The 13,967-nt window shown below is 34.9% G+C and overlaps 1 protein-coding gene and 2 long non-coding RNA genes across 10 annotated transcripts in view; 1 reads left to right on the top strand and 2 right to left on the bottom strand.

The window, feature by feature from the left end:
* LOC109851081 overlaps window positions 1-3,988 on the bottom strand; it is a 7,789-nt gene extending 3,801 nt beyond the window's left edge. Inside the window, exon 1 of the long non-coding RNA XR_002249682.1 lies at window positions 3,583-3,988. This is a non-coding gene — a long non-coding RNA (uncharacterized LOC109851081). The remainder of the gene's footprint in view (window positions 1-3,582) is intronic.
* Window positions 3,887-4,249, top strand: LOC109851082. The gene is made up of 2 exons (XR_002249683.1): window positions 3,887-3,973; window positions 4,135-4,249. It is a non-coding gene; the product is annotated as an uncharacterized LOC109851082 (long non-coding RNA).
* On the bottom strand, window positions 4,672-10,053 carry LOC109851080. Of its 8 annotated transcripts, none has more exons than XR_002249681.1 (4): window positions 9,114-10,053; window positions 5,377-5,527; window positions 5,168-5,245; window positions 4,672-5,085 (listed from the first exon to the last, which is right to left on the bottom strand). XR_002249681.1 is itself a non-coding variant. In XM_020421187.1 (4 exons), the coding sequence occupies exons 1-4, from the start codon at window positions 9,757-9,759 to the stop codon at window positions 5,267-5,269; spliced, it is 318 nt and encodes a 105-aa protein (XP_020276776.1). In that variant the 5' UTR covers window positions 9,760-10,053; the 3' UTR covers window positions 4,672-5,266. The 8 variants fall into 8 exon arrangements, 3 of the variants coding, with proteins under 3 accessions (XP_020276776.1, XP_020276774.1, XP_020276775.1); XM_020421187.1 differs by having other exon boundaries at window positions 4,672-5,283; window positions 9,103-9,222; window positions 9,730-10,053; XM_020421185.1 differs by having other exon boundaries at window positions 4,672-5,270; window positions 9,103-9,222; window positions 9,730-10,053.

Genomic DNA, 13,967 nt, shown 5'->3' with positions numbered 1-13,967 from the left:
ACTTTTTTGCATTAAATGAAAAAGAAAGAAAGATAAAAGGAGTAAATCCGAGGGGCAATTTTGTGCATTTATGCTGCATGTATGTCACCTGATCTGTTATAGCTCACCAAGCTTATTGGAATCAACAAAGTTGAGGGGTGTTACATGGAAAACCCCCAAAGTTCAAGAGGGACTAAGAGATTTACCCTTAATTATAGATTAAACGGACATTTGCAATAAAGAAAATAATTCCAACTTATGTGGTCTAGCCCAAATCAGGGTCCACATGAATTAAATTAGGTCCATTGTTGATTGCATCCTATATGGAGAAGGATATTGGACCCATTGGTAATTGGGTCAGGAACGGAGGGGTTGACGCTAATTATCCCTTAAATAAAAGAACACATCCTCTCGTGAAAAAGCACTGCACTAAAAGGTCCAAACATAGAGGACAAAGATTGTGCACCTGTTTTGGAGGCGCAGCGAGAGAAAATTTGAGTTGTAGGCTTGCTTGGTGATCAAAATTTCAGCAATTCAAGAGCCATCTTCTTCAGGACAGTGACCACGTCAAGGGTGGAGTGTTGGATTTTAAATGGATATTGGAGATTGGTGGTGAGACAATCTTTAGGGCTTGTCTGCCCTAAAGGTAACTCCCTAATTTTTTCCATTATCTTTTATGGCTTAATCCTCAAGATTAAGCATCGACATGAGGGCTATGATTTAATAGTGGAATATTCTCTCTGGATTGCCCCGTGGATGTAGGCACAACGTTAAACCACGTTAAATCTTGGTGTTTGCTTGTATGTACTATTTTCATTGGTGTTATTATTCTGCTTGGTTGTGCATATTTCCGCAGATTAGTTCCAGAAAATCCTAATAGTTGCAGCCTAAAAACAAACAGTGTCTGTTAGGCCTGTAGCATGTCCACTAGAAAGAACTGGGATTAAGATTAGGGAGAAAGGTATTACATAGCTAAACACCAAACACTGGAGAAAGTGATGTTGTTTCTGTTGGCGAACAGTCTTAATAGTAGCGGAAAAAGAGCGACATGAATAACAAAAATTTTAAGTCACTCTAATGCTAATTTCATAAGATTACGTTCCATTTCTATCCTTCGAAGTCGATTTTTCTGGGATGGTCTTCATCCACTCTAATTACAGATGTCATCATAGATGGTCGGGGCACCAAAAGCCATGAGATGGCTCGATGTGGCAATAACTTTGGCGCCACTTTGACCACAAGAATAAACATGATAGAATCTTGGACTCAAACTGGCTTACTTATTTGTTTACCATTTCATTTTACTGGACAAGGGGCTGAATCCATATAATTACATTCAACATAACCACTTGATCAGTGAGGTGCTTGAGAGAATCCAAGTCCGAAAAAACTCTATCTTGACTCACTGTCGAGTCTAAACCAAAACAAAATGCAAATAACACCGGAAAATCACTTTGCAGATCAAATAATTAGGTGAAAATCTAGCCAATGCTAATGTTAGAATCAGGTTACAAGTATAACACATGCAACAAGCAGCGATTAGATCATATGTTAATAGGGTCTTGAAGAACCAGATCCAAGTTCATGCTGAAGCCACTTAATCAAAGATCAGTAGAGACTTGCCACTGATGTCTACCCACCAGGAAGTACTAGGGTGGGATACAAAGTTATGGAATAAAACTTGTATAATAACACATGAAATAAAGCAGCAACCAGATCACATGCTAAAAGAGTCTCGAATCAACAGATGCAAGTTCATTACAAAAGCCACAGTCATGATCCATGAACTCACTCAGCGACTTGTCACTGTGGTTTGCCAATCAGACAGTATTAGGACTGACGAACTGCAAATTGGTTTTTGAACCACTTCAAACCATAAAAAAGTAGCACAGATAATCTTGTGTATATATACTTACTTATTTAACTGTCCGTCTTTCATTATATTGCTATAAGACTAACCTATTATTCTAGTTCTTTGCCAAACACCATCTAGTAATCACATAGATGCGAGATATTAATATCTTACACAATATGTAATTTTACGAAATGTAAAGTATTGCCTAATTGGATTTAATGCACTTCAACTGAAAAAAGACTGACAATAATATTCTTGTATATAAACTTATTAATTGTCCCTTTCATTATATACTTAGCACAGGATGGAACTAAATATATACTGTAGTTTGTTGCCACACCATCCCCTGATTGGATGGATACTAGACATTAATATCTCAACCTAAATGTAATTTTGAGTAAGTTTTTTAAGTTTTAAGAGTCTTTTTAAAGGTTAAGAGCCTTAATGAGTTAAAGTTTCACAAGTGACAGTAAGGTTAATATACTTAAGGGTGCATGGGACATCCGAGAGGTGCCCAATCCTGAGACTCTATTGTGATAGAATTAGATGATTTCAATCATTCATGAAGTTATAAAACATGTCTTACGGACATAAGGGGTCATGCTACATATGCAAAGCTAACCTACAGAGATATTTGAATGGTATAATTGGTACGACCAAGCTAGAAAAAAGGAGGGAAATTTGCTCCCCTAAGAGATTTTCAAACCGTGCATCCCCCGTTTATAAAGTCAAAGGTGTTTACCCTGAGAAACAATTTCTTTACTAGAACCCCTTGTCCCCACCTAAGCATGTGCCGGTATTTTGTATATTGAAAATCCAAAGAGCACCTCTGCTTGCCTTGTAAGCTATGTTGTATGGGTATGAGTACAAATACTGGCATGGATAGGAAACACGGAAAATTTATAAAATGTAGGGTGTGGACACACGGCTATATAAATGAAATTAATAAGTTACATGAGACCAATTTTATTTTTTATCCACATGGTATGAGAATCAAAATACCTTTAATATTTTTATGTTTCTCTTATTATGTATATCATAAATTGGAAGATCACTCTTTTTTAACTAGATAGGAAAATACCCCTCTAAAATCATAGTCGTCAGCTAAGTATGCGCTGAAACAAACCCGATCCTTGTCCAAAAAGTTTCAAAAGGTAGATGTGAAGTGTGGAGCATAAAAGAAGTGTATGAACTATGAAGAGTGTTTTAAATTAAAACATGTGTTATACAATTTAGGATAAGTCTGAATAAATATATGCATATATTCAAGTAGTGTCCAAGGAGTATCGGTGTCCGGTACGAAAACGGAAAGTGTCGGGTGCAGGTATTGCTTCATGATAGAAGTGTACATGCAACATAACCTGTAAGACTTAGAATTAGCTTCAATAGCTAATTGGTTTAAAATTGTTTTCCTCAAATCACATTTATCTTAAGACTTCCCAAATCATCCGATAGTAATGTTTTTCTTCCTTTTGTATCAACTCTATTAAAAAACTTTGTGTATAATTAGTATTTGAACTCGGACAGTCCAATTGGTGAAATAGAGAAAGGCAGCTTGTAACACTAATAAAAACAACACAATTTACTACTTTTCCTGGGTGAAATTAACTTCTTCTAGTATAGCCACTTACTAACTGAAATTTCTAGGGGATTAAGTTTAACAGACCCAAAGAAATATCACCTTTCTATACAATGAAAACATCTAGTTTGAGAGATGGAGCAGACAAGTTCAGAAAAGTGCAACTTACTTGCTGTTCTGGCTGCATACATCTGACTAGCAGTTGAAGAAACATCATAGCCAAATATACCACCAGGTCTATAGTTACATACACCATTCTGGTACACCACTCCACGTTCTATTCTGGCAATATTCCTGGTGAATCTAGATACAGATTCTTGTGAGGCAGGCAAAGATGTCGAAGAACTATCATCTTTTTTTATCTTCGAGAATACTAACGTAATATGGCTCCACCCCGGAAGTTAATTCTCTCAATTTCTGTTCTAGAAGACTCAAAGCATCACCACTTATTGCATAGAGATCGCGAGAGTTTAGTTTCTTATCCTCTGCATCTTCCTCCTTCGTTTGGTTATGAGTATCAAAGCAATACATCTTCCTTTTATCCAAAATTTCCACGACCTGTCTGGAGCTATGTAGCACGGACACGGATCCGACACGGCCATCCGACACGCCGACACAAGGCAAATCCTAAAAAATACATAGGATACGTGTGTTCGACACGTGTGTCCGACACGGACACGACACGATACGGCTTCATGTTATGCGTGTCCGTGCTTCATAGGTCTGGAGAACCGTCTTTCTAACATGGTTTTATGAGGGGAAATGAATGTAAAGGATACTACATCTGCTCCATCACTTCTATTATCTTCTTTCCACCTTGACTGTGTACACTCATCTATTATAACATTTGGTTGAACATATTTCCGGTACCGACCACCACGACATTATCTGAAAACCCATTCCTCTCACAAATGAAGTCCCGTTCAATCAGTCTTTTCTTTTGCCGAAAATACTTCTTACTCAATGTTGATCCTTTCCTTTCAAGTCAGTGGCATATGCACATTCCTTCTTGTTCCCAAAGCTGGGTTTCCAGAAGACTTGTTTAAAGACCTATTCTGAGTAGAAGATGGGTCTGTTGTAAGAACTTTTCAGCCATGCTGACTAGAAACCTGTTGCTTTGAAGATAACTTACTCTTGCCCGACATGCAATTCTACTTCTGGTTATTTTGTCTGAGAACACCTGAAGAATTACTTGCTCATGACTTTTTCTGCTGCTTATTCTTTAGGTTGTTTTGTTGACTCTTGAACAGTTGGTTAAAAGTGCATTCATCATTCTGTTTCTTAGCTAGGGAGCTCCTAAGGGATGAGCTTAAAGCCCTCCCTTCTCTGAGCATTAACTTTAGTCTGAACTGTAAAAGACATGGATTCCTTCTTTTTCTTCGCATCAGCTAGATTGGGATCACTGAGATCTGGAGACCGTCTTGGTACTGCAGTATCTTCTGGTCCATTCCAACTCTTGTTCAAGGGTTTCCCTCTATTAAGATGCCTAAAATCCATTGAATCAACAGGGATTCTAACCGACTCTAGAGTCCTAGATGTTCTCCGGGACTCAGGAACCACCATATTCTCCTTTGAATCACGAACCCTCAAGGGAATAGACAAATGACGCAAATGAGGAAACTTTAACCATATCCAGGATCAAGAATCTTTGCAGCCGCCTCCATAATGTGTGCTGCATTTTTGGATGAGAAAACCCTAGAGTTTTTAATCGGTGACAACAGCTTGTGGTGACTAATGGGAGAGACCTAGCAGACCTTGGAGGTAAAGTTTCTGTCTGAAATCTCTCTATTGGACTGCTCAGCATCTTTTGAGCTCACAGCTCCATAGATCTCCTAGCATATCCATCAGCTCTGTCAACTACGTGATCGAACTGATCATTAATGTAAAATTCAGGACTATGGTTTTGCTGGTCGCATAGAGATTGCGTATCAAAGAATGGCGTGGAACTGAGTTCAGAGACAACCTGATGTAGGCACGGAATCCAATCCCATAAGACGGGCTACTACTCCCGGGGCCCTAATGGAGATTCCTTCTTCATCAGTCACCGATGATGCACAACTATAGTGACTACTCCCCTTCCCACTAGATACTCCTACAGCTCCGTCATCATCAACCTAGAAATTATAATAAGAACTATAAATATAAACATATGGCTACCCCTCAATACAACAAATTAAAAGGAGAAAATAGCATACCAAATGCAACAAGAGTTATACAACTTCACATTGAAGAAGAAAGTTAACCAGTGAAACTGATCCACTGAACAACAACTTCTTCGGGGATTTTTTTTGTTCCAATCAAACAGGGGAACAACTCTTAGCACCCCCTTTATCCACACCCATTCTTAATCTTCAATTACAGCTAAATTCCTCTAAACCATGTCAAAATTCATCTTTTTTCAGATACAATAAGTATTAGAACACCTTCACTAAATGCAAATAAGTTGAACAAAAAGACAAAACAATTTCACAGAAAGATGCAAACTTTATTAAACTATAACTCGATTGAGCAAAGCGCAAGCAATTCATCCAACAATTTAAGAACTCTTCGATACAATGGAATCCAAGGTTCACCTAAAAGATGTGACAAAATAAAACGCGCGATCAATCAAAATGTATGGAGAATCCATTGAAATGTTGAGAGAATGCACAAAGGTAAGAGGGAAAACAATCTCTTTACTACAAATCAATCCGCATCCCATTTAGCAAGAAACGGAAGCAGCCTCCAAAAACCCTAAATCTGGCCTAGGGTTTTGAACCTCCGTCAAGTGAAAAGAAGCATCCATCGAGATTCTCCGGCCGCCGCCCAAGCATTAGTGCTACGGTTAGGGTTTCAAGAAAGAGAAGACGAAGAAAACAATCAGGGGCTGTTTGGTTCCCTGTTTTTGAGGGAAAACAGTCTGTCAAAAGTGTCATTTTTTGGCAGGCTTTCAAGCAAAGTCCTCTTTTTTAGAGGCGTTTTTTATTAAAGCTTGCCAAAGAAATGACACTTTGGCAGGCTTTCAAGGGAATTTTTTTCAACCAAACAGCCCCTCAGTGAAGAAAACTATAGAGAGGTGCGTATTTGGAAAATTGATGGCGAAAAAGAAGAGACATTTTAATTTCCAAGTAGTTTGGTAGCCAGGTCGCTCTTTCATGATTTCCAGGTTAGAATGTTGAATATTGAGGGCCGTTTGGTTCATTCTGTTAAAAAAAGGAATAGGGTACTAAAATAGCTTGTGCACGTCTTTCTTTTAATTTTTTTATTATATAAATTAGAAGTTGATGGTATGCTTTATTACTTGTACTCTTGTGTTTAGTTCATTCCATAAAAAATAGGAGAGGAGCATACAGATGGATGAAATGTATTAGTAGGTGTCAGAGTTCTAATCTTAATTCCTATCAATTTGAGAGGATGGGGGTTTCCATAAAAAAAACTCATCTTTATCTACTTTATAGAATATACATTCTATAAAATAAAAGCGAACCAAACTTAAGAATAGGAATTGGATGAAATAACTTTTGAGAATACAGACACTATCATTCCCATTCCCTCCCCAATCTATTAAAAAAAACTAAACCAAACAGCCATTTATTGTGTTAGTATATATAAGGGGTTTGGGAAGGTTAATTTTATTGCACAAATTACGCTTTAAGTTGGTTTTTTCATGTGTACATGTTTGTTAAAACATTGAATAAGTTGCCTTTAAGTCCAATTTTGAAAAGTTACCCTAGCTTTCAAAAAACTAGCTTATAAGCTCGCCCAAATAAACTAGATTTAGCCAAACAAATTACTACTCTGCCCAAATAAGTTCTATATTTTTTTATCATAAGAGTTAAAAGCTACCAAAAGCTGACATAGCTTAAAAGCTTGTAAAAACAAGCTCCTCCAAAGTCCAAACACCTTAAAAGCTTCTTAAAATAAGCTCCTCCAAACACCTTCATAATCACACATGAACATGGTAGAATGTTGAATATTCTACATATTCTACAGTGCTTTTTTTGTTTGTTTCAAAAAAAGGGGCAACTTATTTGACCGATAACCATGAAAAGCACTTGCCCTTCTCATGAAGCTTCTCCATCTTTCTTATAGAGATTATATAATTTTGGAAAGTCTTTCCATGACCAAAAATGCATTTCCATGAGCGAAAATGCCTCTCCATGAGTTTCTCCATCTTTCTTATAAAGTGGTATGTTTTTATTTGTTAAAAAAAGAGGAAAAAAAGACTTGCCAAGAAATTATTTTGCATTAAATCCTCTGTTTGGTTTGGTAACCAAAAAATAGGAAACTTTAATTTAAGATTTGGATTTCCTCAAAATTTTCTTGTTTGGATGCAAGGAGATCATCATGGGAAACAAATGTGAGCTAACCATCGGCGACCTTATCACACATGGTTACCATGAAGTTAAGCATTAATATCCAACGGTAAAAAAAATAAGGGGCAACAACTATATGAGCAACAGTGACATGTGTCTAAAAATAAATTATTGTTGGCATTTGCCAATCACAAAAAAATAAAAATAAAAATAAAATAAAAAATAAAATAAAAAGGAAAAAGAAAAAAGAAATAAATTTTTTGCAAATATATTGTGTTCACCCTGTAGGCAATTCAACATGCTTACATCTCAAAATTTTGAAGTGCATTGCCATTGCAACATTCCAAGTCCACTGATGACCTGCAAGTACCGGAAGAACATGGAGAAACGTTTCTGGGGATGTGTTATGTATCCCAAAAGGAAATGCAATTTTTTTGCTTGGGAAAATGAAGAGGGTCTTTTAAGAATAGTCAATACCAATGAAGGGGGTCATACTATAGGAAATAAGAGAAGTAGAAGAAAATCAAACCGTGTTTTTCTATGTACACAATGAGAGGGTTTGCCTCATCATTTATGTGCATAAGCTCATATTAGAGTTAATACATCAATGATAGCTAGACTAATACACTCAAATTTCAGTGTGGGGTTGCTACATCAAGTGTATTAATAATCATCATTGCAACATATGACTGGCATAACATGTGTTATTGATGAAAAATCAACCACGACCCATAGATCAAAAAAATTTATGAAAATTGATCTTGGTTAAAAATATACAATCATCATAGAATAGTCAACAACCAAAAAACATGATAACCGAGAGTCAATCGAGAGATTTTCACCATCGAAATTACTAGGAGAATAACATACATTGAGGCTTTAGGATACATTCTCTTAACAATTTCATCTTTCATAGAATCCATCTATAATACTCGAGATTTAAGAAAAAATTATTATGTTAAAAAAGCCGATCGAATAGAAAAAAACTTACAAATCATTTAAACTCATACTTGTTAAGAATGACACTGCAAATCATTAACAGAAAGAACTTACACACACATATAATCTTATCAAATACAAATGAAACATATGCGCACAATTATTAAAAATGTACCAAAAAATTAAAAAGACAACAAATAATATACATGCAATTCCAAATAAGTATTAAATGTTCAAATTTTAAGCATTCAATCTCTTTTTGCCCCTACAAATTGATCAATGCAAGGCAAATATTACCCAAATAATAGCATCTAGCACGATACTAGAGATGCATGCTAATTTTTTTTTTCTAAAAATTCATTTTTTAAACTTAAATTTTACTACTTAAGCAGTTGTTTAACATTAAGATTGACAACAAAAAGATGAAAAAATACGTAAAAAAAAGTGGGAGATACCAGAATTATACCTTCCACCTGCTTGATTAATCCTCCCCTTGAGCAAAATACGAAAGGTCTACAGAAAATTAGATGTATCCCGGAGATCGAGCACAAAGGAAACCAAAGACCAGAAGATCCCTTCAAAACGAACCAACAAATCACAATAAATCTAGGGCTTCGAGCAAAAACCTAAAAACCATTCGTTTCTTCCACAATCAATTTGAGAAAATAAGCAAGAAATAAGCTAGGGCTTGGAGCTTTTACAATAAAGGATTTGAGGCGGGAAAGAAAGAAGAAAGGGTTGGTAATGTATTGGTATTTCAAACCAAAAAGTAATAAATATCAATAAATCGATAACATCTTAGTTAAGCCTATATACAACGTAAACAATGGTTGGTAATGCAAACAATATCAATTGGGCCTATATACAATGTAGATAGTGGCTGATGTATTTATAAAGCAAGTCATGCAAAAGCCAAAATTTGCTTTCTGAATGAGGATTATATTAAGCAGCAACTAGTAGTATGAAAGGGTCTCATACAATTCAAAGAAAGAATTCGTGAAATTCCCTCAAGTATTTAAGACGTCTCAAGACACCGTAAAATTAAGGGTTTTCCATCAAAAATCCTAATTTCGCCGTGTTACCCAAAATCTCCTAAATTTGGTGGGATGCATTGAAGCTCGCTGCGGTGGGCATTTTGGTGGGGTTGTGAGCTAGCTAGTGGGTCTTGATTGATGGGTGACGGGAACATTGTGGTGGGTGAAAGGGCTGAGTTTGGTGGGGGGAGTTTGTGGGCTACGAGCGAGGTTGATTGCTGATTAAGGAATGGAGGCGATACTAGTTGGGGAGCTGATCTGATCGTGGAGAAGAAGTTTGATGGAAGGTCTTTGTTGATTGATGAGAAAAAAATGGAGGAAACGAGAAGTTTGCTGGCGGCTGAAGAAGAAAGAGGGAAGGAGAGAGGGCAAGTCTAAGGGCCCGTTTGGTTGGTTTCCTAAAAATCAAGAAAAGGAAATCGGTACAAGGAAATCAATAAAATAATATTTTTACCATTTCCATTTCTAAAACTCACCCACAACATCTAATAAAATATTATTTTTATCTTCCAACTCATCTCATTTCATCTCCTTTCTTACATTTAAAAATAAACCAAACACAAGAAATGTGTCACATCATTCAACTCATCACAACTCATCTTATCCCATTTTTAAAAATCACACACATCATCCAATAATATTGTGACAACTCATCTCATTTCATTAAACATTCCTTTCCATCCATTTCCTCAAAAAAAACAAGAAATTGGTTTCATTAAGTATGTGTCACATCATCCAATAATATACCTCCAACTCATCTCATCTCATCTATTTTACTATTTTTAAAAACGAACCAAACACAAACAACCTCAAAACATCATCCAATAATATACCTCCAATTCATTTCCTTATTTTTTTAACCAACCAAACAACCTCAAAACAAATTTTTTTTTAAAATCACTCACATCATCCAATAATAAGTTGACAACTCATCTCATCTTATCTCATATTCTACAATTTCTTTCTTTTTTAAACCAACCAAACAACCTCAAAACAAATATTATAGGAAATAGGTTTCCTATTCTTTGATTTCCCAAAAAAATGGCCAAACGAACAGCCCCTAAACTAGATTCAGTTTGTTACTTGTTTATTATTATTAGTTTTACAACAGTTCAGCTTTTCTGCACATTTCGAAAGTTTTTAGGGGTATTTGTTTTTCTGGGGACAAGTCAGCTTAACGTGTGCCACCCCATATTTTTTATGTGCATGCAAAGGGTGTGGTTTGGAGAAATCTGACAATAAACCCAATGTGGCAACTCTCCCCCGCCCCCCTTAGCCACGCAAAAAGCACAACCAAACAGCCTCTAATAAATTTTTTTAAGAAATCTGAACAATCTTTGAGTGTCAGGTAGGCTTCAATTTTTTTTGGGCTCTTCAGGCCCAACCAAACAGGCCCTAAAGTACAGTACCTTTCATAATCAAGAAACAATTATTATAATTTATTATCACCAATAAAACTCTTATAAATTTAAGTGGATAGAAGTTTTTTGTTAACTATTTTTTTTATCCATTGATTTTACATTGAGATTTGTGCTAGCATATAGTACAAATAAAGTCACAAATCTTAAAAATATCCTTGATGTGAAGCACAAATCTCAAAGCATAATCAAAAGATAAAAAGTTTAATGGACAAGTGCTCATATCCATTTAAGTTTAATAAGAACTTTGTTCTTATCGTTTTTTTAGTGTGGAAAATTAATTATAAAATTCAAACATCCCTCCACCAATTAAAACAGTGACTTGTCCTATTATTTATTTATGTGATGCGAAATCTGGCTTGTTCTATTTTGTGTTTTTTAATTCAGATGTTACCAGCTGTTCACATCTCAGAATACCAGCTGTTCACATCTCAGAATGAAGCTGATAGAGTCCAGACTCTAGAAGCACAATGGATCCTGGGTTAATACCAATTTTAAAAATAGACCCTTTTTAAATATTTATTTATAATTTTCAACTTAGTCTTAACTTAATTAGCAATTTCGATCTAGGTTTATAAAACTAGGTCGAAATTGGTGAATAAAAGTTTACGGGATTGACAATCTCGTAAAGTTTAAATATAGAAAACTTCATGAGATTGACAATCCCATGAAGATTTAGTTAGCAATTTTGATATAGTTTCATGAAACTAGGTCGAAAGTTGTAAACAAATGTTTAAAAGGGTCGATTTTAAAAAAAAAATTGTCCTCCTAGATTAACGCAAACAGTGGTTGCAATAGCTACTTGGCATCAAGGCTTAATTGCACTTAAATACCTATAGTTTCCTTTACTTTGCACTTATATTTCCACACTTGTTTTTTAACAGCACTTACATTTTCTAAAAGTTTTAGAACTCGTACTCATATACTCTCACATTTTTTAAGCAGGACTTATATAAAGTTTCTAGAATTTGCAAAACTTGCAATTAGGGTCAGACGGTTAATTTTAGAGCAAACAGTAACTCTAGAATTATTACGCAAACATCAATATAATGGATCAGGGCCGGTCCTGAGCATTCGGGGGCCCTAGGCAAAAACTTGAACAAAAATCTTAAAGGGGCCCTCCTATATTCATAATTTCATATATGTTATGCATAGATTCATACTTTGTTTATACAACTAATTCATGTATGTTAATAATGTTATGCACAGATTCTTGCTGTATAGAATCAATAACAAAGCAAAAGTATTATTAGGTCATGAAGTGATGAAACAAAGATATCATGCTATTCTAAGTTACTAAGTATAGTCTGTTATCTGTATAGAATTATAGAAATATTCAATTATTCAAATATACTTATATACCTTGTAACCTTGACGTAGTCGCCGGCCAGAGGAGGCGCAGATAGCGGACTGCGGACGGTCCGGACGGAGTCGGGAAGAAGAAACGTCACTTCAGAGAGAGTCAGAGAAGAAGAAGAGAGGTCGGCGATCAGACGGCCACTTCGGAAATCAGAGAGACCAAGGGTTTTTCGTTTTTGTATTTATAGCCTCTAACACTTTTGCATAAAAATCCTCTTACTTTTCCAATTTCCATATGTATATATATAAAATTACATAGGGGGCCCCTGTTTTTTGGGGGCCCTAGGCGCAGGCCTCTCCCGCCTGCCCCTAGGGCCGGCCCTGATGTTAGCTATTTTTTTGCAAAACAGAACGTGGAAGGAAAAATAGAAGAGAGAAATGATGTTTCACCTTTATTGGGGATAATTTTAGGAATTCTATTTCTTAGTGTTATTCATTGGGACAATGGAATAAGGATATTACCTTTTTGTGTTATTGGTTTTTTGTAACACTAATGAGACAATTTCACCACTTGGGATAAAATTACCCCATTCGTATACAAAAATTTTATCCCAATAGTAAAAAATTTACCTCATTCTCCATATTAGAATAATTTTGTTCCACTTTAAAGGTAATTGAGATAGTTTTTAAACCTTTTTGTATTACTTAACTAATACATGTTAATTATATTATAAATATATGACATGATATATAAAATATAAAGTAATAATATATTATATTATATTATCAAGTAATAAAATAAAATATTATTATAGTTTAATTTATATGTATAATTTATTTTATGATATTTATTATATATATTATGCAATATCATATACTATATTATATAATAGTACAACATATTTATTATAATATTATATAATATTTAATAGCATATATTATTATATAATCTATTATATTAATTGTAGTTGATATTTTATTGTAGAAATTATATTATAGTGTATTATATTAAACCAATATAATAATATAGTATAATATAATATAACATATTAAAGTTAATAAATATGTTAGTATATTATATTTAATTAGAAAATATAGTATAATATAAATCATGTTATGTGATTATATTATATTAATTTAATAAATATATTATTGTACTATAATATAATAAAATTTTGATATTTTTATATATCATAGTAATTATCATATAATATTATACTATATTTTAATTACGATATAGTATTTTAAATGATAATATATTGAATAAAAAATATTATAATATTAGGGAAAATGCTTCAAGCCCCTAAAATGAGTCAGAACGTGCGTCCCACCCCCCAGGACTTTTTCAAACGAGTGTTCTACCCCTAAAAACTTGCCCGATTTTCCTCTAGCCCCTAAAACACCCCCCTCGTGACATGCTGTCTAAAACCAACATAAATCTTCTCAAAATACCATTTGTTTCTCTTTTTTTTTTGTGCTGAGGAGAGAGCTCGCAAGGCCAGCGGAGGAGGTGGGAGAATCCATTTCCGCCCTTAGCAGCGGTGGCGGAGTAGGTGGCGGGGGGCGGGG

The sequence above is a fragment of the Asparagus officinalis genome, chromosome 7, assembly GCF_001876935.1.
Source record: "Asparagus officinalis chromosome 7, Aspof.V1, whole genome shotgun sequence".
Classification (NCBI taxonomy): domain Eukaryota; kingdom Viridiplantae; phylum Streptophyta; class Magnoliopsida; order Asparagales; family Asparagaceae; genus Asparagus; species Asparagus officinalis.
The sequence above is the reverse complement of the archived record's forward strand: the minus strand, read 5'-3'. Positions and strand labels throughout refer to the sequence as shown.